Source organism: Wyeomyia smithii, chromosome 1, assembly GCF_029784165.1.
Source record: "Wyeomyia smithii strain HCP4-BCI-WySm-NY-G18 chromosome 1, ASM2978416v1, whole genome shotgun sequence".
Lineage (NCBI taxonomy): Eukaryota > Metazoa > Arthropoda > Insecta > Diptera > Culicidae > Wyeomyia > Wyeomyia smithii.
In genome coordinates this window covers 60,539,112-60,564,585 of record NC_073694.1, presented here as the reverse complement: position 1 = coordinate 60,564,585, position 25,474 = coordinate 60,539,112, and the positions used below count along the sequence as shown (strand labels likewise).

General features: G+C 38.4%; 1 protein-coding gene across 9 annotated transcripts in view; it reads left to right on the top strand.

Annotated features, from left to right (window-relative positions):
- Positions 1 to 9,148, top strand: part of LOC129719020 (frequenin-1) — a 354,341-nt gene extending 345,193 nt beyond the window's left edge. For all 9 annotated transcript variants that reach the window (XM_055670334.1, XM_055670328.1, XM_055670333.1 and 6 more), the window contains one exon: positions 7,090 to 9,148. In XM_055670334.1, the coding sequence (XP_055526309.1) occupies positions 7,090 to 7,257 (168 nt within the window). In that variant the 3' untranslated portion in view covers positions 7,258 to 9,148. The remainder of the gene's footprint in view (positions 1 to 7,089) is intronic.
- The last annotated feature ends 16,326 nt before the right edge of the window (positions 9,149 to 25,474 follow it).

The window sequence follows — 25,474 nt, the reverse complement described above, 5'->3', positions numbered from 1 at the left end:
CTACTTAGAGATATACTTCCGGTGGGTGTTACGTTGAGCACTCGAGCGAGCAAAACAACACATCGTTTGTCCATATACATTTAACAAGGCTCTATAGTTTCCAATAGTACAATAGTTAGCGTGATATAATCAGAATTTTCCACATGTTGGTGGACGAATAGCTAATTTTCCAATCGATTGCTGTAAGAATGAAGCAAATCCGTAAGAAACGGATTGCGTTTTAAGCATTTGAAAATGGATAATCCTGTGATTGTGACTCGATGATTTTGGTTTTTCATTTTGTACCCCTATATTACCATAAGTTGCATTTCTATGTCAAAAAATACAAAAATATAATCAAAAGTTAAATATCTCAAAATTGTTGGGTTCATTGACGAGCATATTTTGTCAATGCGCGAATTATGTGACAAAGGTTCTTCGAACGACAAAGTTCTCATTTGCGGTGATTAAAACCAGCCGCCAATTTCCTGGCTTAATGGAGAGAATGGAGTGCAATGTGATAGTACTCTTCCGCTTCATGTTGCTAGTGCTGCCGTGATCGATGGATTCTAATTCCTGAACTTGAAACAAGTCAATACACTGCGTAATAATCTGGGGAGAATACTCGACCTTGTTTACTGCCTGCCAGAACAAGAAATCTCAGTACATTTAGCTATTGCTCCGTTGCTTCCCGTTGATCCTCTCCACCCGCCACTGAAGTTACTTCTACCAATACCGGCTTGTTCCGTTGAAGGTCCTGCGGCTGCGGTTGATATGGCACCTCTCAACTATCGTCGAATCATTGGATTGGGTAGCCTTGTTGAACGAGTTAGACGTTGATGATATGACATTGCGTTTTTGCGATCCTATCTGCAGTTTTTTTCTTTTCTCTGTATGCCTGAAGGGCACTGGGTACTGAAATGCCACTGCGACATTCTTACTGATTGTGTTTTGTGGCGGGCCCCGATTGCTGTGCACAGGTTACGGATTGCTCGTACTCATGGATGGAGTAGAACTGTTTTGTTGTTAACCTGTACCCCAATTGGGTACAACATAGTTGATGAAACTAATTACCTGTTTGGGATTAGAGCTCCACACTTGGTATGGAGGTGTCAGGTGTCGTTCGACACTACGCCGATTTTCTTTAAATGATAAAAAGCGGGACAGTGTCTGGTGGGGAGTCCCGTGATTATCCGTAGGTCACTACGATTTAGACTAAGTAACTTTCTGGCGGTTCCAGGGTTCGGATAGATAAACTGTTTAGCTTGTCTACAACCCTGTGCCTGTTGCCATTGGGATACTATTTATAGCCCTTCCCAAGTTAGTAGTTCGCTTTTGATAGCGGAAATGGACGTACCCAGAAACGGCTCGGGGCCAATAAACCGCTGAGCTGATCCCTGTCTTGCTAGGTAGTCAGCGTGTTCATTACCCTCGACTCCGCAGTGTCCGGGCACCCAAAACAGAAAAACTGAATTCTGTCGGGAAAGTTCCCGTAGAGTTTCAATGCATTCCCAAACAAGTTTGGAAGCGCATTTGACGGACTTAAGTGCTAGTAGTGCTGCTTGACTGTCCGAGAATATACCGATTTTCGCATGTCTGTAGTTGCGTTGCAGACATATTTTTGCGCAGATATATATGGCATATACCTCTGCTTGAAAAACGGTGGGCTATTTTCTCAGGGAAAACGTTTCCCCGATACCGGGTGCGTATTTACCAGATCCCGTTAGGGATCCCATTTTCGTGCCGTCCGTTAAAAACTGACGATGCCAGGTGGAAGATTAGGCCCTCCATTTTTCCACATAGAGCGGTTTGTTTCAATCACTTTATATGGAATATCCATGTTGGTCCTAACGTCCATCCAGTCGAAGACTGTGGTTAATAGCGGAGTTAGTTTGAACTCCCTAGGTATGCGAAGGTGGCCGATTTAGTCCCCTTCAAGTATAGTTTTCCTCCTTTACAACCTTAGAGCGCCAAGCTCTGCTTCCTTTTTCACATGAAGATGTAGAGGTAGTAGGCAAAGCATTGCTTCCATGGCTGCAGTTGGAGTTGTTCGCATAGCGCTGGTAACCGAAAGACATGCAAGTCTTTGAACTTTTTTGAGTTTGGCTTGCGCAGTCACTTCGTTCACCTTAGGCCACCACACTAGGGCAGCATAGGTGATTCTTGGTCGGGCAATGGTATTGTAAGACCAGAGTGCCAAGTCTGGTTTCAGTCCCCAGGTCTTACTGAACAGAGTTCTGCAGGCCCAGATCGCTGAGACCGCTTTCTTAGCGGCATGATCTAGTTGTGCAGACCAGTTCAGTTCCTTGTCCAGAATAATTCCGAGATATTTGACTTCATTGCTGAAGCCCAATCTAACTCCATCCAGTATTGGAGGAGTGATGGAGATCTTCCTTCGTCTGCCGAATGGAATTACGACTGTTTTTAAGAGGTTTATGTTTATGTTTAGACCCTCTTGTAAACACCACGACATTCAGAGCCGTTTGCATTCGGCTCGACAGAGTTGCGTCATCTTCACCTCTGACGATGAGGACGATGTCATCGGCGTATCCAATGACCTCGTAACCAAGCTGTGAAAGCTTGTTGAGAAGTGCGTCGACAACTAGTGACCATAACAAGGGCGAGAGAACTCCTCCTTGCGGGCATTCCTTGATCACTGACATTGTTACAGACGAATCTCCCAAGGTTGCTGTGATCACTCTGCTAGAGAGCATTGCGTGTATCCAGCTCCTTGAAGTGTGGTCGATTCCCTTATGAGAAAGAGCCATATCAATTGATGCAAAGGACGAGTTATCGAAGGCCCCTCCAATATCAAGAAAGGCACATAGCGTCGTCTCCTGATAACTCAGGGACCTTTCAATCAACGTCACTAAGCTGTGAAGAGCAGTTTCTGTTGACTTGCCGCTTTGATAGGCATGTTGGTTCCTATTCAGCGGGGAGTCTATAAGAAACTCATCACGGATATATTTATCCATTATTTTCTCCATCAACTTGAGAAGTGATGAAGTCAGACTTACGGGTCTGAAAGTTTTAGGTAGGGTTTTGTCCTTTCTTCCAACTTCGGGGATAAACACTACCTTAACCTTCAGCCAGTTATCCGGAATATGGCCCAGGATAAAGCTGGCTCTGAAGAGCTTGATGAGTTCGGACATGATAACTGCGGCCGATTTTTGTAGAAAGATGGGTAGTATCCCGAACAACAAAACTGGTTTTACCAAACTTTTATAGCGCTGTTTTGGATGTATTAAGCTCTATAAATCTTTGATAAAACCACTGGTTTTACACTGGTTTTACACAAAACTGGTTTTACACTGGTTTTACACAAAACTGGTTTTACCAAACTTTTATAGCGCTGTTTTGGATGTATTAAGCTCTATAAATCTTTGATAAAACCACTGGTTTTACACTGGTTTTACACAAAACTGGTTTTACACTGGTTTTACACAAAACTGGTTTTACCAAACTTTTATAGCGCTGTTTTGGATGTATTAAGCTCTATAAATCTTTGATAAAACCATTATTGCTACTAGGGATGCCATCTGGACCTGGAGACTTCATAGGGTCGAATGAGCATAGAGCCCAAACTTTTGAAGCTTCCGTGAACAGTCGACGGGCCAGCAGGATGGACTCCCGAGACGCCATATGTCTCGAATTGTCCTGCCGCGACCCATCACTATTCAGTTCTTCGGTCTCTGTCGATCCAGGAAAGTGGGTGTTCATAAGAACCTCCAGCGTTCCCTTGGTAGTGACAGTGAGGCATCCATCCTCTTTCCTCACTTGTCCTAAACCGTTAGTATGGTCTTCGGACATCGCCTTTTGGAGCCGCGTTGCTTCCGGCAGAGTTTGGATTTCTGAACAGCTCTCTTTTCAGAGGGTTAGCCTCTATATTAAAAACAATGTGTCTGTGGTCCGACAAATTAGTTTCATCGGAGACATGCCAATTTTTAATCCTTTCCTTTATCCCAGATCGTGTGGTGAGCGTTGACATCGCAGCCGAACAGAAACGGCTTGTTGATGGCCTTGCAGTACCGCACGAGCGCAGCAACTTCGGTTGGCAGTATATCACCTTGGTCGCCCGGGAAGTAGGCCGACGCGACAACCATTTCCTGCTTTCCTCTGGTTGTCTGTACTTCAACCGTGACGGCAACGACGTCGCGTTGGATAAACTCTGTAATAGGTAAAAATTTTAGTTCTCTATTTAGCAGAATAGCAGTCCTTGGTTTGGACTGCGTGTCACAGTAGATTAACCTACCGTTAGGAGCGTTAAGTCCGAGAACTTTGGATTCGTTGATCCTAGCTCCTGGATGAATGCAGCCGCTAGCTGCTCTTTGGTGAATCTCCTACAAAGAACACCCGAGGCGCCTTTCTGCAGTTGATTAGACGATAATCTGCCGAGAACTAGACCTTCTTCAGTTCCTGCTTGGGGTAATGGTAAACTGCGAAGGTTGAAACGATATCGAAACGCGAGACAGAGAGTGCTCCGCAAACAACGAACACTCTTCACTAGACGTGCTTTTAAACATGCAAGTGATGCGTACCGTAGGTCTGAATCAGTTTGCGATCTAACCCTAATACCTTTTGGACATTTGTGAATTCAAAGAGGAAAAGCTCTTCAATTCCTTCTAGTGTGATCTTGGGCGGCTCACACTCTTCGACTGTGGCGGAATCTTGCGAATTGTTTGCTGATAATTTTTCTCCCGTGTTTGTCAATGGCTGTACAACACAGTCTGAAGCTGAATTAGCTGCGGCTGGTGTACCTGTTGGTGCTGTTGACTTGGATATTTTCGAAACCACTCCTGCTATGGTCATTGCTGGTTGCAAGAAATTGAAAAGCTCCTACTCTCCTATTCCCGATGGTGTTCCAGCTATTATTTTCTGTTGCTGCGCTACTGCTCTTGCCGTGCCCCTTAGAGGGATTTTTACCAAATCGTTTAAACAACAAAAGTTTCCGGCGCTGTGGAAACAATCTTTTATGTTTCCGATACACAGAAAGGGAGACAAACGTGACGTAAGGAACTATAGAGATATAACCAACCTTTCTGCCGGATCTAAGCTCTTCGTAATCATCGTCCACAGTGTGGTTCTAAACTGCACTAGAAGCTATATATCAGTTGATCAGTGTGGTTTTATGGGGTCATTCAGTGTCGACCAACATGATCGAATTCACAAGCACCTGTATCTCAGAGATGGAAGCTGGATCGCAAATTGACGCTGTTTATACAGATATTGAGGCGTCCGTTTTTGACACAGTAGATCATCGAACACTTTTACATAAGCTTTCTAAGCTCGGTATGTTTGAGAGACTGACCCCTTGGCTGAGCTCGTATTTTTCAGGCCACACCTTGCGTATTGAGCTGGATTCCGCAGATTCACGGACATTCATCAACACTTCCGGAGTCCCTCAGGGCAGTAATCTGGGTTCACTGCTGTTTGCTTCATACTTCAATGACATTACCATTTTGCTAGGAGCCGGGTGCGTATTAGTATATGTCGACGATCTGAAGATCTACCTTGTTGTGAATTCCAGGTCTGCCAACGCCTGCAAGCACTGTTGGACACGTTTGCTGAATGGTTCAACAGAAACAAGCTCACAATAAGAATCGCTAAATGTGTGGTCATAACATTCCATCGTTGTCATGTGCCCATCTCATTTAATTACCAGATAAATGGATGTGTCCTCGAACGCGTAGATCAGATCAACGATCTTGGAGTTATATTGGATCATAAGCTCACTTCCAATCAACATTCTACTGCTGTCATATCCAAATCCTCGAAACAACTTGGTTTCATCACCAAAATCGCTCGAGACTTGAAAGATCCACACTGCTTGAAGGCATTGTATTGTGCATTAGTTCGATCAATTCTTGAAAATGCCTGCATCATCTGGAATCCTTATGACCAATGCTGGAAAAACAGAATAGAACGTGTTCAACGAAGATTTGTTCGTATCGCTCTGAGACATTTACCCTGGAGTACACCTAATAATCTTCCCTGCTACGAAGACCGTTGTAAGCTGTTGGATTTGGATACACTGAAGAGTCGTCGGAAGATTCAACAAGCCACCCTCGTAGCCAAGCTGCTTAACAATGAACTTGATGCCCCGGTTTTGCTCTTTCACCTTGATTTTCGAGCACCAAGTAGTTCGTCGAGTTTACTGACAACTGGGTCTCATCGGACCTTGTACGGTTTTTTTGAACCACTGACGTCATGCATCCGTACCTTCTTGCTGGTCGAAGATTTATTCGATTTTGGAAATGTTTCCTCATGTGCTTTTGGTAAAATAATTTCAAGGTCTGGGATGTTGCAATAGTTTTAGATTTAAGATTTAATAAAAAAAAATTCTCATAAAAAACAATTTATTTCTCAAAAGTTGTAAATTATTCAAAAAAAAAAAAAACTACCAAAACCTCCGTGCAAAGTTGCAGTCTAGTCAAAAATAAAAATTAATACTGGGAATTATGTATGGAATTACTCTATAGATAAAAAGGCATATATTTCGAAATTCGCATATATTCCAAGTTCCCCAAAAAAAAACACTTTCTATATAAATTTACGTTACAAACGTGTGTAGTAACCCCATAAATATCAAAAATTGACATAAAAACGCAAAAAAGTCCCAATATCAAGTTTTCAACCCAGAGAATGCCTAAATCCGCTTTAAAAAAATGTAGAGCGCGTAAGACAAGTGCGTAAAACTAAAAAGCTCTAAGATTGACGTAAACAACAGTATAAAAATCCAGAAACGCCTAAAATAATTAAGGATTTGTAGCTTAGAAAACTTCTCACCTATAAAAGTGCTCGAGAGAAGCATTTTTTTAGAATATTGAATAAACTTTCTTTTCAAAAAAGAACAGATTTCTTTGGCATGTTACTTTAATTTCAATAACAGTTTACTTTTATTCAAAAAGACATCTAGATCGTTTAAAATTTCAAATATGCAAAGTTGTTTGAATAACCGCTGTAACCAAGTTCATTGAGTTTCATTGAAATATTAGAAAGTGTTGCAAACGACTGGGTGAAATGCTGAGAAATTCCTCAACAGTAACGCTTAATCCTTTTCATCTGCATAATCCCGAACGAACGCAAAATTATTTCTACGTTTCTTTCCAGGGTCAACAGCCTCAGACCGAGGATGAGAACACACCCCAGAAGCGGGTGGATAAAATCTTCGATCAGATGGACAAGAACCACGACGATCGGCTCACGTTGGAAGAGTTCCGCGAGGGTAGCAAGGCGGATCCCCGTATCGTCCAGGCGCTTAGTTTAGGGGGCGATTAACCGAACGACGACTCGCGGGAACAGGCGCCACCCCCGCAGCGGTCGTATCAGTACGACGAGCAGCACAACATCGAAATTCGCCGGGCGTCCAGCAGGCACAACAGCAGCATCTATTAGGCGAGAATGATGACGATGAACACGACGGAGTAGCTATGGAAGAACAAGAAGAATTCGTTAGCTTGCTGTTTTTAATTTGTACGAGTTTCTCTTCAGTTCATTTCGGCCTGCCGCACAGCATGCTACTTGGTGGCTTCGAGCGCACATACACGCACACACATACAAATGCATCCGCCTGCATCAGTTTCTTGTAATCTATAATAGGTGTTGTGAGGAACGAACTAAACAAAAACAAAACAATCACCTTTCGCTTACGTTAACTTGTGTGTTGCTTGTGTTGGAAGGTTAACCATGAACCCTCTCCGATGAAAATTAGTTCCTTTTATCACTGCAGAAAAAAAGAGAAGTCGTATTTTTCCATTTTTACTGTTCCAACTCTATGTGTAGTTAAGGGTTAAAGTGACTTACAATTTTTCACCCCTCGGGCGAAGGGGATAATCAATTTCAAAAGATAAATGGCAAAACAATCGAATAGCATTTACCTACTATAAAGTAACCTATCTAAGACAGATGCTTCTTCTTAAAATACAATAATTATTCGAGTACTTAAATTAAATACTGTGAACTTTTATGCAATCTCAGATTTAAGGCGAAAACCAGGCGTCCAGCGCAATCAAAGATCTTGAAGAACGAATGTTAAGTTTGCTTGATTGAAGTTGGTAAGTTATTAAATGGTAGTAAAAGACATCGAAATGCGGAATCAAAGATTCGGTATATTTTGAGACAAAAGAAAAACAAAACCGACAGAAAAAAAACTGCTTTGAAATTTGCACTATCAGTCATATTTTGAAACTGCAACCGTCAAATTACATTGAACTGCACCCACACATACCTGCTATGTGCTAGCCAAGTTTTTTCATTTACACCTACATGCATATTTACATACATACATGCATACATACACACATACACCAAAAGGTTGAAAGCAAGATGCACAGTCTAACTTAGTCTTGCCGTTTCTGTGTGAACTTTAGCAGGCGACCGCAAAAGGTGAAAAAAACTATTTACAACTTGACCGGTTGAAAGGAAACGTGCGCGAAATAAAACGACACTCGTGCTTAACAGTTACTGATAAGGGTGTAAATTTGAGACAGAAAAATGCCAAAAAAACAAATACCAGAAACTAAAAAAATAGTTTTTATTGCATTGAAAAGCAAACAAGAAAAAACGAAAATAAAACATACAAAAAAGGCAGCACAGCATGTAAAAAAGCATTATTTGTTATCAAATTTTAAAATACATCACTGCAAACAGAAGGTGATTAAAAGAATACAATATTGATATTAAACGCTAATTCTATTGTTGTTACTGAAATAAAATAATGAAAAAAAAAAACTTACTAAAACTTATCTGATAAGCGCGCTGAAAATGTGAGAGAATCGAACAAACAATCTGTTTGCCGAGGAAAACAAAAGAAGCAAAAAAACGACAACGCCAAGCGAGTGAAACGTGTTTACCGAGAATGATAACAAGCAATAAAAAAAGAATCCCAAGAAAATAATTTGATTGAAAATTTAACTTTTTGAATGCGGGCAACAAGTCCCCTCTATTCCCGCCCCCCCTTTCCCTAACCCTATCACCGCGCCACCTGTTGGGCAACTCGTCCCTGCTTTGTTCTGGTGGTTCGGTGAAAAAGGATAATCAACTAACACACAAAAAGCTAGCTATAACACCAAGCCGAATCAACAAAGATTGAAAAACAAAGAAGAAGAAAACATACCGACAAATTATCAGTGTTTAGTGAAATAAATTAACTCTCAGAAAAACAAAGGCACCGAATTGCTTTCGATATCCAGTACGACCTGGGGAAGAAATCCAATCCAGTTGAGACACTTTTTAGCAAAAAACTTTTCGGGTAAGAAAAAGGATACCGCGTTCAAGGAAAGGAAAAGGTAATTCTTTTTACAGTTCACGTATTTTAATTAACCTTTGCTCCTTCTAGATTTTTTAAAAGCTAATTGATCGCTGTGGTTCTTATTTATTTAAAATTACACAAACGAACTGAGAAAATAAAACTTATTTCTTTTTTATTGTGTCTGCTTGATAAATTCGCAGCACAATTTTACCAGTTATGACATTACTTCATTTAAGGTGAAACGGGACGGAATCCAAGCATTATTGTATTATGGTTAACAGTACATGGTTTTAGCACAGACTAACAGACATAACACGTCGAACAAATTTTCAATAAAATCATCGTTTGTATGATTCCAGTACTTTACGTTAGTAACACTAACACCATCTGCTGTCGTGTTCGCGCTGCGTCATGTATTTCGACATCAGCGCCAGCGTTACTGCATGTGTCAAATGGGGAACTACAAAATATGTATGAGATTGCATGACAGCATCCCACACGACGTTTTCGCGCGATGACTGTTATTCGATTGAAAAATTTGGAATGAACGTTTTTTGCTGCGATGGAGCTAGGTTCCAATATTACGTCTGTTAGTCTGTGGTTTTAGTATCATTGATACCATGAAATTGAACAGAATCATAACAATTTGAACATTCCCATTTGCTAACGCAACCTGCTGCTGGCAGTACTGACAACACGGGTGCAAAATTTGACACACGCAGTTGACTTGAAACTAGAAAATCAAATTTTTCGAGGTGCTACACTTTAGAGGCAAATTTCAGCCAATTTTGGCAGATTTTAGTGTGCTTTTCATTAGTTCAAACAGAAAAGTATACCTAGTTTGAGTGTTAACGCGACTTTTAAGTGCTGGTGTTTGTGAAAAATGTTCTAGTCGCTACCTGCGCAAAAAATATAAACAACACCTAGAAAGAAAAAAACAGTGATGTGAAAAAGATCAATTTCACGGAGAACCAAATGTGCAAACTGATCGAAGTTGGTGATCTGGTGCTGGTTTAGCAGCTTCACAATAAATAATTTCAGGTCAACCATCCAAAGAGAATAAATTGCAGGTTAGTTGAAAAGTTAATCACATTTTCTGAGGCATTCCCGGAATGCGGTAATAGGCAGGAGGAAGCCATCGGTTCTCCAATGCTAGGATTCCTACACGATTTACGTTAAACTTGAATGAACAGTTTAACATAGTGTAAATGAATTTTAGGGGACCAACCTTTTATGGAATTCTGTCATTTTTACTCTAACTGGGAAAAAAAATAATAATACAACCAGTGCTGCAAACCTTCATTGTCATGAAAGGATTTTCAGTTGAAATTGAAATTTTTGAATTTCAACTTTCAACGAACGAGCTGAGAATGAAAGAGATGTTCAGCTCCAATCAGTTGATAGTTATAGCAGCATTTCTATGATTTCGCACACGCTGTGTTGCTTTAGCGATGTTTATGCGGTTGAGAATGTAGATGCTCATATAGTTCATCAACTTTAGGCAATGAATTGGCTCAAATCAAATAATTTAGATATTAAATCAGACATCTCATTTCTTCAATGACTGGACTTTCATTGAAAATTGACGCCGCTGACGCTGGAAGTCGTTTCAACTTGAGACAACGATCAAAAAACTAAGAACAGAAGATAGCTTTGGAAACTTCTACTCTGAAGCGAAAGCAAAATCTCTGCTATGCTTTGAAGGAAATACAGCGTTCTAAATTGAGCTTTTTGAAGTAGGACTACGTATGTCCGTAAGGTTCTCTCGCATCTTGTGAAGATTTGTTCTTAGCATCAACAGTACCCAGTTAATCACAAATCGTATATCAATGAGTGAAAACTATCGTGAATATATCTCAACAAAGTCGATATCGTATACAATGATCATTATCATTCGCAGAAATTGTTTTTTTTTATCGTATTACATGCCGAATGCTGACTGATTAAAGATATTATGTGTAGAATCGTAAGACAATATGAAATAAATCGCTTTCAGACGGATTTTTTTGTATAGCGATACTTATATCAACGAAATTCATACTATTATTCCTCAGTGTGTATATCGCCTCCAAAACTGTACGCATATATTGTTTTTGTGCAGCTTAGGCGAGTTTGTATGATATATATGTGTACGGATATTTCAATTGAAACACGAATATGCGTACGAAAATGTTGACTGGAACAGCATAATACGTTATAATAGTTATTATTTAATTTTATTTTACCACAATATATCCAAGTAATGGTAGCAGTGGTCATAAGCTCCTACAAGGAAGGATTATTTACAAAAAAACAATCAACAATTCCAAATTTAACTCAAAGCAAATTTTATTCAACCAACCACGTGCACGCTTTCCATACACATATATCGCAAAAATGTAGCACATATTGTCTCTACACCTCGCATAAAAGGTAAAAATACAATAAAAACGACCAGCTTCGCTTCAATCTGCCAAGCAGGGATGCCACATATACAGATTTTTCTGCACTATACAGATTTTTGAACTGAAAAAGCAATACAGAATCTGTATTACAGAATTACGGAATATTGCCAAAAATACAGATTTTACAGATTGTTTTTTGTTAAACCGACGAACTGAAATCAATTTCAAAGGTAAAATTCGATTATACGATTTTCAAAGTTTTGTTAAAAAATAACAACATTACGATGCTGAAGAAATGGAATGTGACTTGAACGAAGCGCGAAAATGAACGTTTCATTGCAAAGAGATGCGATTCCACCGTTCCTGTTTTAGAAACGGCAGCTTTAAGTAATCTTAAATCTTTCGTTAAATTAGAAAATTTAAACGATTTGATGCGTCAATTTCCCAAATTTGTAACAGTAACTGGCTGACAAAGACTATCTAACGAATTTTGCACGCTTAAAAAAAACTTTTTGACCGGAAGATTCATTGAAACAAATTATTAAACTTTGTCTGAGTTGTTGAACACCACTATTGGCGGGATGGTAGTTTTAAGTTTCCGTTACAGATCTATTGTGAGATTTTTTTTAATAAATTCACACTCTTCTGCTTATTTAGAACGCATACTTTTAATATATAGTTGAACCTTGAAACCAAAAATTGCATAGCCTCTAAGCTAATGATCTCAATTTCAAAAGCTGAAAGCTACGTTGCAGACCAAGGAGGAGATACTAATATTAAATAAACGAAAACTTTGAAAAATAAATTTAAATAAAAAAATAAACATCACGTAGAGAAAATCGAATTTGTTTAAATATATTCTGCAAATAAAAATGTTTCCACATTCTGAGTTTGCTCGATATAGATTTTTAATACAGATTTTTTGGCCCAAAATACAGATATACAGATATTTTCAAAGAAAAATACAGATATAAATGTGGCAACCCTGCTGCCAAGTCGTCATTCATCAATCGGATGCGAAAGCAGTTATATCAACCAGCAGCAGCAATCAAGTGAACGTTAAGTCGAATTTTCTCTTCGACCGGCAGGCATCGGACAGCACCGTTTGGATTCACTATATAAGCTCTCCGTCAAGTACAATTTTGTCTTCGATGGGCATCAATTCGAGATGGAGCAACCATCTTCTGCTGTCGGTCACGACACGAAAGAAGACAGTTTCCGACTGTAGAATGGACAAGTGAATGGTGGCTGCTGTGAAATCAGCAGAAAACGTGCTCATTAACTTTTAACCGAAACGAAATTCGGTTTTTGTTTAATGATTGGGGGCAATTTCTCCAATACAAACACTGTCCTTCTCATGACGACCAAATCTATAATTGAAAAGTTAATGATTTTTTTTTGGTTATTCACATAGTGGTAGGAATAGACCAAATTTACACTAGTTTGAAGAAATATTCTGTCTTTTGTGGTGATAATAGCTCGAGCACTGGCTCACTGTTCTCTACAGGACAAACAGGATGGAAATTGAAGAGTTGATTATCTCCTTTAATAATATCCATGCTGGATCGACATCCGTACACCTAAGCACATGATAATCTTCGACGGTCAATATAAGATAAAAAATCACATATTGCTTCAAATTCACATGTTTACTTATAGGTCTACTTATATTTTATCACTATACTCAAGCAAAATGATTTAATGAACATCTTTTCATCTAATAAATATATTTTTGAGGGTCAATTGAATAATTCTACAGAAGAAAAAATAAAATTTCTCTTAACTGCCAGCTACGAAACGCCTTTTGCTTAACTCTCTGTCAGAGCTAATGGTTTATAAGCAAAGATTGAATTTAAGTGGAATGATTTACTGGGGTGAATGAGTGAGTTCTAAGCAATTTAAGCAATTTATAGCGAAAGTGTTGATGAACTACTTATAAAATTAGCCTACGGAACGGCGTTTTTCAATAATTTATACTAGAAAATCCATGAGATTTCTGTTAAATATAAAGCAGAAAGCTAATATGTTTAATGCTTCTGTTGCCCACGATGATTCATTTACATGTTTTATTCTAAATATAAGAATAATCGAGTACATACGATTCGGATATGTACGTCAAAGAGACCATTGCATGTTATTTTTTACTGTTGTGATAATGAGGAACCCATCAGCTATATTTTTTTTCAACTTTAAAAAAAAAAATACATAAATATGTTACTAAGTCTAGATTTTATTTAGCAAGCATAATGGTAATATTATTAGGAAAAATATTGTTTTAAACTCATGAAAATTAGTCAACAGTAAATTTGTTAATCTTCTTACCTTTCTTCGTTTTGTCTTTCTTCGTTGACTTTTTAATCTTCTATGCACGATTCCGCTTTTTGGCTTCCATCTTCCTTTCCTGCTCTTCCTGGCGCGCAACCCTTTTTATTTCTCGTTCTTGCATCTTTCTCTCCTGTTTTTTCTGACGCGCAACCTTTCTCTTTTCCCGCTCTTGCCTTTTTTGGTCCTGGTTTTCCTGGCGTGAGATCCTATTCTTTTCTCGTACTTCAATCCTTCGTTTGCTGGCATTTTGCTTTTCAATTTTTACTCATATACATGTTTTCCCATTGATTGCTGCTCGTTTTACCCGCTTCTGTTCGGTAATCTTGTACTTGTTGGTTTCGTTTGGCAGGAAATTCACGTTGTTGTTCTCTTGGTATAAATTTGAAATATCTTGAATCGGTGCTATTGATGATAACGTATTAAAAGTTAACTTATTAAATATAAACATCAATTTCTTGAGATTTACCGTTTTGATCAGTACTTTGGTCTTGATCATCGTCCCGGTCTTGGTCAGCATGTTGCTTTTAATCGTAATTTGGATCTTGGTTGAGAATTTTTCCGTTGTTTGCAGTACAACAAACATCGTTTCTCTCAATCGTAAGAAATGGCGCATCAATCACCATGAATTAGGGTGGCCCTTCGCTTTCTGGAATTTAATGATTCAATAAAACCTCTATTCTCTGGAATTGGAGCATCGTTGCAGTCTGATAAGTCTTCTTCTGATCCAATTTTTGCTGAAGACGTGGCTGGAGTTTTAAATGGTTTTTCCAGGGGTTTGGGAAACGATTTGTAGTCAATGGCATCAGCATCGAAACAGTATAACCCACATTTTTTGAATCCGTTGATCAGCGTTGGGTCCTTGTTTTCCAAGCTATCTATTGCTTTCTCCAAAAATGGAACATAGTTGGCTCTGGATATCATTGCACCATCGTTTTCGAACCTCCACTGCTTAACCACTTCTTGCCAAGCGTTTTTTAAAGGAGCGAAGAATGATACATCAAGTGGTTGCATTACGTGGGTGGCGTTCGGGAAAAGCGACACTAATATTATTCCGTTCTTCTTACAGAACTCAACTGTTTCAAAAGAAGTGTGGGAGGAGTGTCCATCCACAAACAGAATTAAAGGGAACTGCACCTTTTCCTTCAATGCTCATGGATAAAACACATTCGAGATATACTCAAAAAACGTTTCCGAGTTCATCCAACCTGATTCGGATCTCCCAACTGCCCACCCTTTCGGTACGCTGCAGCTGCTTACAATGTGGGCTGGTAGTCTTGATTTGTACGGAAACAGTATCAACGGTGGTGTTAGCTTACCAGCAGCGGAAGCCGAAATCAGGACTGTATAGTTTTCCTTGTCACTGTTGGAAGACAGAGCCTGAACATTCTTTGACTTCTTTGCTGCAAAGACTTTTTGTTTGCGCGGGACCAAAAAAAAGCTGACCATGCTGTCCATATTGAAGATCCTTGAACGATCCGCCAAAACATTTTCAACGTTGTCAGCGGCCGCATACGCGAGGATCTCAGCGAACCATCCTCGCACATCTGCCTCGGTAATGGCTCTCTTTTTCGCCATATTGGGGGCCGTCCTCTTCGCTTTACTCGGGGTGTCGTTTCATAAAACGCTTCACCCAGCCACGAGTTGGAATGTTATCTTTAAACGCATCTTCTTTCATGAGCTTCTCAGCCAATTTAGCAGCGTGGAGGATTAGCTGTAAAACCAATGTATTCACATGAAATACGATCATATTCAGAACGCGTAATAAAATAAAGCAACTTCCAAATTACGTACCTGCTTTTCCCCCACCGGAAAACCTGCCGCGGCCATGCATAGTACCCACTTCACGATCATGTCTTCCTCTCCAGCAGTGAAGGTTGGTGGAGCTCCCTTTGACTGTGAGACGAAGCGATTCGTTACGGCATCCCTTATCGTATTCACCGGAACGCCCTCTCGAGACTTTCCCTCGCGCACCTCAGTCACAGATCTCTCTAAATCATTGCCCGTATATTTACACTTATTTCCTTCCAAAATATGCTGAAAACATAAGTGAAAGTTCAACAATATATGTATGATACACATAGTTTACGGATTTCGATTCAAGCGATTAACGAGGATCGAAACCCGAACGGCACACACCAGGGCTGGAGACTGGAGGGGTTTTAGTGGGTCGGGTCAGGGATCAGTAGGTGTCTGGGCGAGTGCAACTACCCCAGCATCTCTCCCCTAGTCTCATCCCCACACCCTGAGTTCTCTTCTCAGGTGTCTGTTTGCAGATTTCCCCGCCACCTTAAAAAAAAAAAAAAAAAAAAAAAAAAAAAAACAGGCCGTGACTAAACTTGAATCCTCTCAACCCATAATGAAATGATGATATGGTGAATAGGTTTCTGGGAGTCACACCATTTTTAGCTCGAAATACAGCTTGAAAATGACAAAGACTTACTTTTTCTATCGATTTTAAAAAGATTCACAGAGTAAAACACTTATATCACACTTGAAAAACGTTTTTAGTTGATAAATGTTTCCTTAGTTATTTCGTTAACGATGCGACGAAATGACAACTGAAACCACCCCTGAAACCATATTTGTTATCCTTCTTTATTTATTAATATCAATCCGGAAAAACCCAAACGTCTGGTTTCTAATTCCAGAGAAGTAATTTAGAACGACCAAGGTTTGAAGATTCTATCTTATAATATATTAAGTGGTTCTGCCACTTAATCACCTTCCGTGGGGGCTTTCTTTTAGTTACACTTTAGTTACAAATAAATCAACTTAACTGGTTGGATGCTGGAAATGAACTGACGCTCAACTTCACGTCGTTCGCATTTATTAGAATCTCTTTTGACACAGCTGCTCGAATCCGAACAGCACTCTAATTTGGTTCCTATATATTTTAGGTAAAATTGAGGTATCGATAATCGATACTTGTATGCAACAACTCTTCCCTTTATAGTTTTTAAAATATTTGAAAGAATTAACAAACTTTATTAATTCTTGAGTTTTATAAATAATCTGAATTTGCGAAAAAGAAAAAGAATATAACATGTAATTATTTCTAATATAAGATACATAGTTTTAAGTTTATAATTATTCGGAAAATAGATTAGATCAGTTTCTTAATTTACAATATAATTCAGAGCATTAATATAATTAATTAATTGTATATAAAATCTCGATCGGTCTTAACGACCTTTTTTCTTTTCGATCTTTTGACGGGAGAATTTGTTATTATTTTCCTTTTCCGCGAACGCGCAGAAAACTCCTCTGGGAACCCCCTGAATCCTTCCTGCACCTCTTCCTGGTTTCCTCCAGTCACCGTTGACTCCGCCATCTCGACAGAGAAATGCACGTTTGGCTGAACGAGCGAGTTTGTTTTGGCCATCCTAATTTGGCCTCTGTGTGCGCTTATTGGCACGTTTCCAATTTCCACCTGAAAGACATTTTTAGAAACCTGCCTTAGAAATGTTGCCTTTATCCATCGAGCATGGCTACGTGTGTCGTGGTTTTTGTACCACACCTCGTCGCCAGCCATCAGATTTTCCAAAGGATTCGCTACATCTATAGCGTTTTTATCCTTTGCCTTAACCTCATCATTCGGTTGCATAGGTGGGTCATGCTTTGTTAGCGTTGTTAAATATTGCTTATAATTCTTTTTTGGATGGGTTAGGTCTATTAGTGTCTTAGGCGTAAAAGAGAAGATTTTTTTCTGATGGAAATTGTCCATCAATTGTCGAACTATTACGATAGTTTATTAAAAATAAATTAATCTGATCCTCCAAATTCAATTCAGCTACTTCTGGATCTAGTAGAAATTTCTTTAATTTTCTCTCCGCCTGACCATTACTGACAGGATTGTATGGAGGACTCTTAAAGACTTTAATTCCTTGTCTTTCTAGAAAATCTTCAAAAGCTTGTGAATTAAATGGAGGATCACCGTCCGAAACTAGAACATCAGGCAAACCAAATCGAGCAAAATATGCAACGAGCTTTTTCAATGTATTTCCTGTGTCCGTACCTCTCTTCATCCACTCTATTTCCACCCACTTTGAGAAACTATCCACGATAATTAAAAAAGTGTGGTTTTGGAAAAAGAAGAAATCTATATGTACTCGACTAAAAGATCTATTAGTAGGGATCCATTGAGATTTGATATGAGATTTTGGGACTATCGCCATACCGTTGCATGCATCGCAACTAGCAACAAAATTTTCTATGTCTTTGTTTATCCCAAACCAATATATGTATCGCCTTGCCAATTGCTTCATTTTAACCATTCCCCCGTGATTGGCATGTAAAAATCTTAAAACAACGCTTTGCATTTCCTCTGGTATAACCACCCTGTCTTTAAAGAGCAAGCAATCGTCAAAAAGTTCCAAGTCTTGCTGACTCGAAAATATATCTGCAAAACGCTTGTCAATACGTTTAGGCCAACCACGTTTCATATAGGTCACTATCTGTTGCAGAAATTCATCATTCTTTGTTCCTGAAGCAACCTGTTTATAGTCAATTGGCAAACTTTGACTAAAATTAATACTTTTGACATATTCTTTATCAAATTCAGCTGGCACCATCTGCTCCAATGGAAACCTGGAACAAAAATCCGCGTTTCCCATTTGAGCAGAGGGCCTATACTTTATTTCAAAATTATAAATTGAAAGTTCTAAAATATATCGCTGTAATCTAGTCACATATATTGAATGTTTACCCTCTTTCCCAATGATTCCTACTAAAGGCTTATGATCGGTATATACATAAAAAAATTTCCCATATAAATATTTGTGAAACTTCTTGATCGTCGAAACTATCGCCAAAGCTTCAAGATGAAGAAAAGGATAATTTTTTTGCGCTGTATTGAGAGAAAATGATGTGAAACAAATGGGTTTCTCAACCCCATCAATAATATGAATTATTACTCCTCCCAAACCGTAGCCGGAAGCATCCGAAATGATCGCAATAGGTTTATTTGAGTCATAAAATTCCAAAATATTTGAATTCAGCAAAGCCTTTTTACTTTCCTCAAAAACTTTGTTACATTCATCATACCATATAAACTTAACGTCATTCTTCAAAAGTTTGTATAATTGATACAACTTTGAAGACAAATGAGGAATGAATTTATTGTAGTAATTTATTAAACCCAAAAAAGATTTGAGTTCTGTCACATTCTTAGGAGTTTTTGCTTGCTAAATTGTAGAGATTTTGTCCGGGCAAGGCATCAGCCCTTTTTGGCTAATAATGTGTCTCAAATATGGAAGAACCGTTACAAAAAATTTGCATTTTTCGAAATTGATTTTTATATTTGCATTACTGAGTCTTTTTAAAACCTCAAAAAGCTTCTGTTTGCAATCTTCGAAACTAGTCCCTGCTATGAGAACATCATCTAAATAGCAATAAACAAAATCTAAACCCTTTAGAACCTGATCCATTACTTGCTGAAATATTGATGCACTAGACGATGCACCCTGTGGTAATCTATTATAAGTGAATAAACCCTTAATCGTATTTATCACCATAAATTTTCTTGAACGTTTAGAAAGAGCTAACTGGGTATATGCGCCTTCTAAATCTAGCGCACAAAAAACTTTGCACCCAGCCAAACCAGCAAAAAGATCTTGGGCTGTAGGTAACGGGTAAGTATTTGGAATAATTACCTTGTTAATAGAAACCTTGCAATCAATTACAAGTCTAATTTCATCGTCTTTCTTCGCTACTGCGATCACTGGAGAAGCCCATTCACTAGTTTGAACAGGAGTAATTACTTTCTCTCGCTCCAGCTTGTCCAAATACGACATAACTTTATCCCTTAAACGATAGGGAACGTCATAAATTTTTTTAAAAATTGGTCTATCTGTTTTTAGTTCCAAATTCGCCTCAAAACCTTTGATCGGCGAAGAAAAATCTTTTTGGAATAAATGTCCAAATTTTTGTTTGATTTCAGAGACAATTGAACAACTGCTGTCTCCCATAATATTATTTATTTCCAAAAAATTAGAGAAAAACTTTCTCCAATTTGGAATAAAGGCGTCCAACCATGGCCTGCCAAACAGAGGAATAAATTTATTCTCACAATTAAGTACTAAAAGTTTCAAAACCTCTGTTGTTCCCCTGAAAGAAACTAAAACTTTAACTTCTCCTTCAATAATCAGTTTGGCACCGTTGACAACTATCAATTTGAAGCAATTGAATAGATTTTTGTAAAGGTTTATCAAAATGTGAGAAATACTGTGTTTTACTTATTACAGAAACGGAGGAACCACAGTCAACCTCCATTTCTAACTGTTTTCCTTCTACCAGCACATGCACCAAACATGGTTCATTAACCTTATTTATAGACGTCACATTCATGCATTCCAGAGTACCTTCATCCGAGTCACTATCTGTCTCCTCAGTTCTCATTCGTTCCATCAAAGCCGGCAGATTTTGTGTACCAGAGGGTCCTGGTTTCATTTGATCCACCAGGTTAATCGCTTCTCGTTTTAAGTCTTTCCGCTTGAAGCAACGCCGCTTCAAGTGCCCTCGTTCTCCACAAAAATCGCAAACTCTATTGTCTTTTACTCGATTTGGATAAAATTGATTTTCCCTGAAACCTGCCGGTTTAAAATTCGTCGAATTCCAACGCCTATCATGAGAATGATTTTGATTTCTGAAAGTCGCTTGCCTTTTATGATTTGGTTTAAATCCAAGCCTATCTTTAACAGATTTGTTCTGAGGTTTGTTGTTAGTGGAAAACAATCTATTCACGGATGGACCAATCGGTTCATTAATTGTTACTAATTGGTTTATGGATACTGGCCCTGGCGTTAAACTTTGTATGTTACTCTTAGCCGCCTCCCATGTCTGAATAATCTTTTCAGCTGACTCAAGCGTTTGGTCAGCATCACCAAGAATTTTTTGTTTGAGAGAAACTTCCCTCAAACCAGCTATAAGACGGTCACGAATGGCCGTATCTTTAAATACGCCATAGGCACAAAGTTCTGCCTGTAGCTTCAAAGCTAAAAGAAAATCTGCAGCAGATTCTTCTGCCCTTTGACAACGTTGATTTAAAGAAATTCTCTGACATATTCCCGATGCTGTTTTGTCAATTCTCATTTTAAGTTTTTCTACCATCGTCGAGAACTGAATGTCCAATAAATTGGTTGTAGGAAATAAAAGTTTTTACTCTGCGTAGATATATGGTCCACTAAGCGTCACAAAGTGCGCTTTACGCTCATTTTCTGGAATTTTGTTGGCTAAGAAAAAAAATTCCAGCCTCTCTACCCAGTTTGAAAAAGAAGTACCCTTTCTAAAAGGTTCTATTGTAGTAGTGAACTGGGACATGGTGCTATAATTTAAATTATAAATCCAAAAATCAAAAATGAACTTATATTTGAATAAAAAATATCACAATGAGAATCTTTTCTTCGTAGATTATATAAATTTTATGTAATTGTTATATTGGGCAAAGTACAAATGTATATATGAAAGAAAAATTACACAATTAGCCCAAAATACAACAAAAGGAGAAAAAAAAACAAACGACTCACCGGATCCTTCCTAAAAGGCAAAAGGTTATTTTAAGTATCCTGTTGAATTGTTTTATAATATCCTTTGCGTCTTTTGCTAAATGATTTCCTTTACTCTGCATATGCCGGTATGCCAACCAGCCAGTCAATCCAGTGGTTCAGGAAAATATTCACTTTTATCCTCGTCCGATTATCCAATTGTCCAAATATCCTCGTCCAATTATCCTCGTCCGATTATCCAATTGTCCGAAAATCCAATTGTCCTCGTCCAACAAAGAAAACAAAAAAAACGAAAAATCACTTTTGCTGTAGAGACAAAAAGTCTTTGTCTTTAAAGACAAAAGAACGACACAAAAACCCACGCCACGAAAATTTGCAAAATGGTTTGTCACTCACTTTTTTACCAGAAATTAAATGTAATTCTCACTTTTGGTCTTTTTGTACTATGACGGATCGCGGAAAGCTATTTTTGTTATAAATAAATGATGCTAAACTAGCGAAAAAAAAAATTTCCGCTGAATTATGGTTCACGCAATAGAAAAGGTAACCTTTAAAGTTACTTTCTACTTACCGAATATCCTCGTCGCCAACTTTATTATCCTTCTTTATTTATTAATATCAATCCGGAAAAACCCAAGCGTCTGGTTTCCAATTCCAGAGAAGTAATTTAGAACGACCAAGGTTTGAAGATTCTATCTTATAATATATTAAGTGGTTCTGCCACTTAATCACCTTCCGTGGGGGCTTTCTTTCAGTTACACTTTAGTTACAAATAAATCAACTTAACTGGTTGGATGCTGGAAATGAACTGACGCTCAACTTCACGTCGTTCGCATTTATTACACGGAAACAAATCGACACGTCATGTTAAAGTGTTTTACACTTAAATTTGCACTACTGGATGAAGCACGTAAGATTCATGTGCAAAACACTGCAGATTCATCTGTCGCCTATCGCTGCATTTGAAACAGAAAAACACTTTCGATTCGTTTGCTATCACATTGCAATACAATGATTGTATCTTGAATCTGAAATAAACTTCTGTTTCATTTGAAAAGGATTTTCTTTCGGTTTTTGAATGATAGTAATGTGAAATGCGAATAATTTTATGGAATGTTTGTTTATTGATTAGATAGAAAATCAAATTTATTTTAACCAAACTTTTCAGAAACGCATAATTACAAGATGTAAACAGTCAAAAAAACAGAAAGAGTGAGTTATTCAACAGTAGTACAAGATAAGAACTTTACTTTCACTCGTTATATTTGCATCTTGCAGTTAGGCCTTTTGAAAAGTGCGTGGTACAAGTATAGGTTTTATAATTGTTAAATATAATTCTATAACCTAAAATGGATCTATGAACCTTATGCATATAAATTTCACGACAAATCAAACTAGATTGTAACAATTGATGATAGACTAGTTTAGCGTAGGTTACATGTATAAATATATTGCACTGAAAGCACGAAGTTGCACAAGTTAATTCATTATTACTGTGGTTGTTCACAATTTGCAGTGGCACGATTGAGTGGATTAGGCATGATAGACAATCGGCTAGAAACGTACACCTACATTAATGAATGCGAAGTAGTTTCGGCTTTCGATCGAACGCAACGGTATCCTTGAGTACGTCATCAAAATCAAACTCCATCGAATCTGACTCGATTGAAAGTTTGATTTGAAGTAAATGTTCCACATATAGAACATATAAAAAAATATTACTCACGTAGATCACAGATATATTTCCGGTAGAATTGCTTTGATTTTGCCTTGACACAACGTTATCTCTAACAGGCTGAGCATCAGGTACCAACAACTCCTAAAATATCACAAAATATTAATTAAATCAATGTTTGAATTTCTGAAATTAAATTTTACCTCTTGCGTAAATTCCCAATCCTGCAGAATTGAGCTCGCACAGGCTGGTGAATCCAAAGTGGAATTGTTCCTGTCCAAATTTTCTCGCGAAGCCAGAGGTAAATCCTCATCGGGCTGTAAACAAAACATATTATTAGCAATATTTTTGTTTTAAAACTTTAGGTATACCTTTATCGAAATTATCGTTTCGTTGCCCTCTTGCTGAACAAGCGTCACCAAGCTAGATTTGATTAGAAGTTGTAAAATTGCCGTTGGATCGCTTTCATTTACTTCCGAATCTAAAAAAACGATTTGATTCAATTATAATAAAAAAAAACATTTAGGTATGTACTTACTTTGTAAAAACTTTCGTATATAATCCGGGAATCCAGCAACATCTACAATAGAACGCGACCCGCTGCTGTGTTTACTCGCCATTTTTTCTTCGTTCAATACAGCTGCCACTTCACTTACAAAAACCAAACAGATGACTCGAATGTGTTTGGCACATGAAAATCACTACAATGAAACCTTAGGGCATATTCAAGTGTATTCCACTTGAAAGAGATGTGCAAATATTACGTAATTCATGAATGCTTCAAAAATTTTAGAGCATGTGCAGCATCACTTTAATTGATAGTGATTTTCTATTTATTTTCATAAAATAACTTTATCCAATCCGTGTGCAGCGCTATTTTGAAATCTATGTGTCGAATCTCTTGGATAAATCGTGCCGATTCATATCAGTGTAGTATCTCTTTTGACACAGCTGCTCGAATCCGAACAGCACTCTAATTTGGTTCCTATATATTTTAGGTAAAACTGAAGTATCGATAATCGATACTTGTATGCAACACCATACACGATTGATTTTTAATTTGTAATATTTTTATTTCATGGCCTACTGGCGCATAGTTCACTTTAACAAGAGGACAACAGTTTAACGGACATGGACATGTAACTATCATATGGATTTCTATTTTTATAATGCATTAAAATGAAGAAAACTTTCAAACTGTACGCAATTCGATACTGTACGGGTTTCGATCCAGGTACCAATCGAGCGCGCTGTTTTTGTACCATGATCGTACATTTTATACTGGCCCCGATGAAATTGAATATGCGTAACTCCCCGGCGAACCCTGTTATTAGAAGTTTGTAAAAAATAAGACAAACACACATGGCAACCAATTTATACACGGTGACAAAAAAGTCCGGTCACACTTTTTTGGGGTCGCCTGTAGCCTACACGTTGCATCTTTCTGGTGCCATCTATATGTCAAATGAAAGCGTTAACTTTGCTGCCCAAAGTGGCAGAGTTTCGTTTCTATGCAGCTTGCTTACATTGAGTTGTAAGCCATGGCAGAGTTAAGAGCAGCTGTTATCGCTGAATATCTGAAAGGGTACAAACCCGGACACATATTCAAACACCTAAAACCGCTCGGAATCAACCGGAAATTCGTGTACCGGACCATAAATTGGTACCCAGAGACCGGAGGCACCGAGGACGATCTAGACGACCAAGGTCTGTGAAAACTCCAAGGCTGGAAAAGATTATACGAGACCGGATTCGCCGGAATCCCGCCCAATCTGCACGGAAGCTGGCCAGGAACCTTAAAATGAACCGAGAATATATCCGCCTGCTTCTGCGCAAGGATTTAAAACTTACACCGTACAAAAATAGGTGGTTCATGGGGTTACCAAAGCTACAAAGGACAAGAGGTACCAACGATCGCGGGAGTTGCTCGGTTGGCGCGCAGATGACGAGATTATTTTTTTCGGACGAGAAGCTGTTCGTTTTGGAGCAAACAGTCAATCGTCAAAATGATCGAGTTTGGAGTGTGAGCCTCCAGCAAGCTCCTGTTGACAAGCTGAACGTTTCTAGGTTCCAAAATAAGACTTCAGTGATGGTTTGGGGAGCCATTTGCAAGAGAGGTAAACTGCCTCTTATTTTTATCGATAAAGGGGTCAAAATCAACGCAGCGTACTACCTGGACACGGTTTTGATTAAAAATGTTCTGCCTCAAACTGAACTATTGTTTGAAGACGATTACTACTGCTTCCAGCAAGATGGCGCCCCATCCCACACCGCAAAGGTTGTTCAGGCGTGGTGTGAGGAAAACTCGACCGATTTCATATCGAAGAATAAATGGCCTCCGTCGTCTCCGGATCTGAAT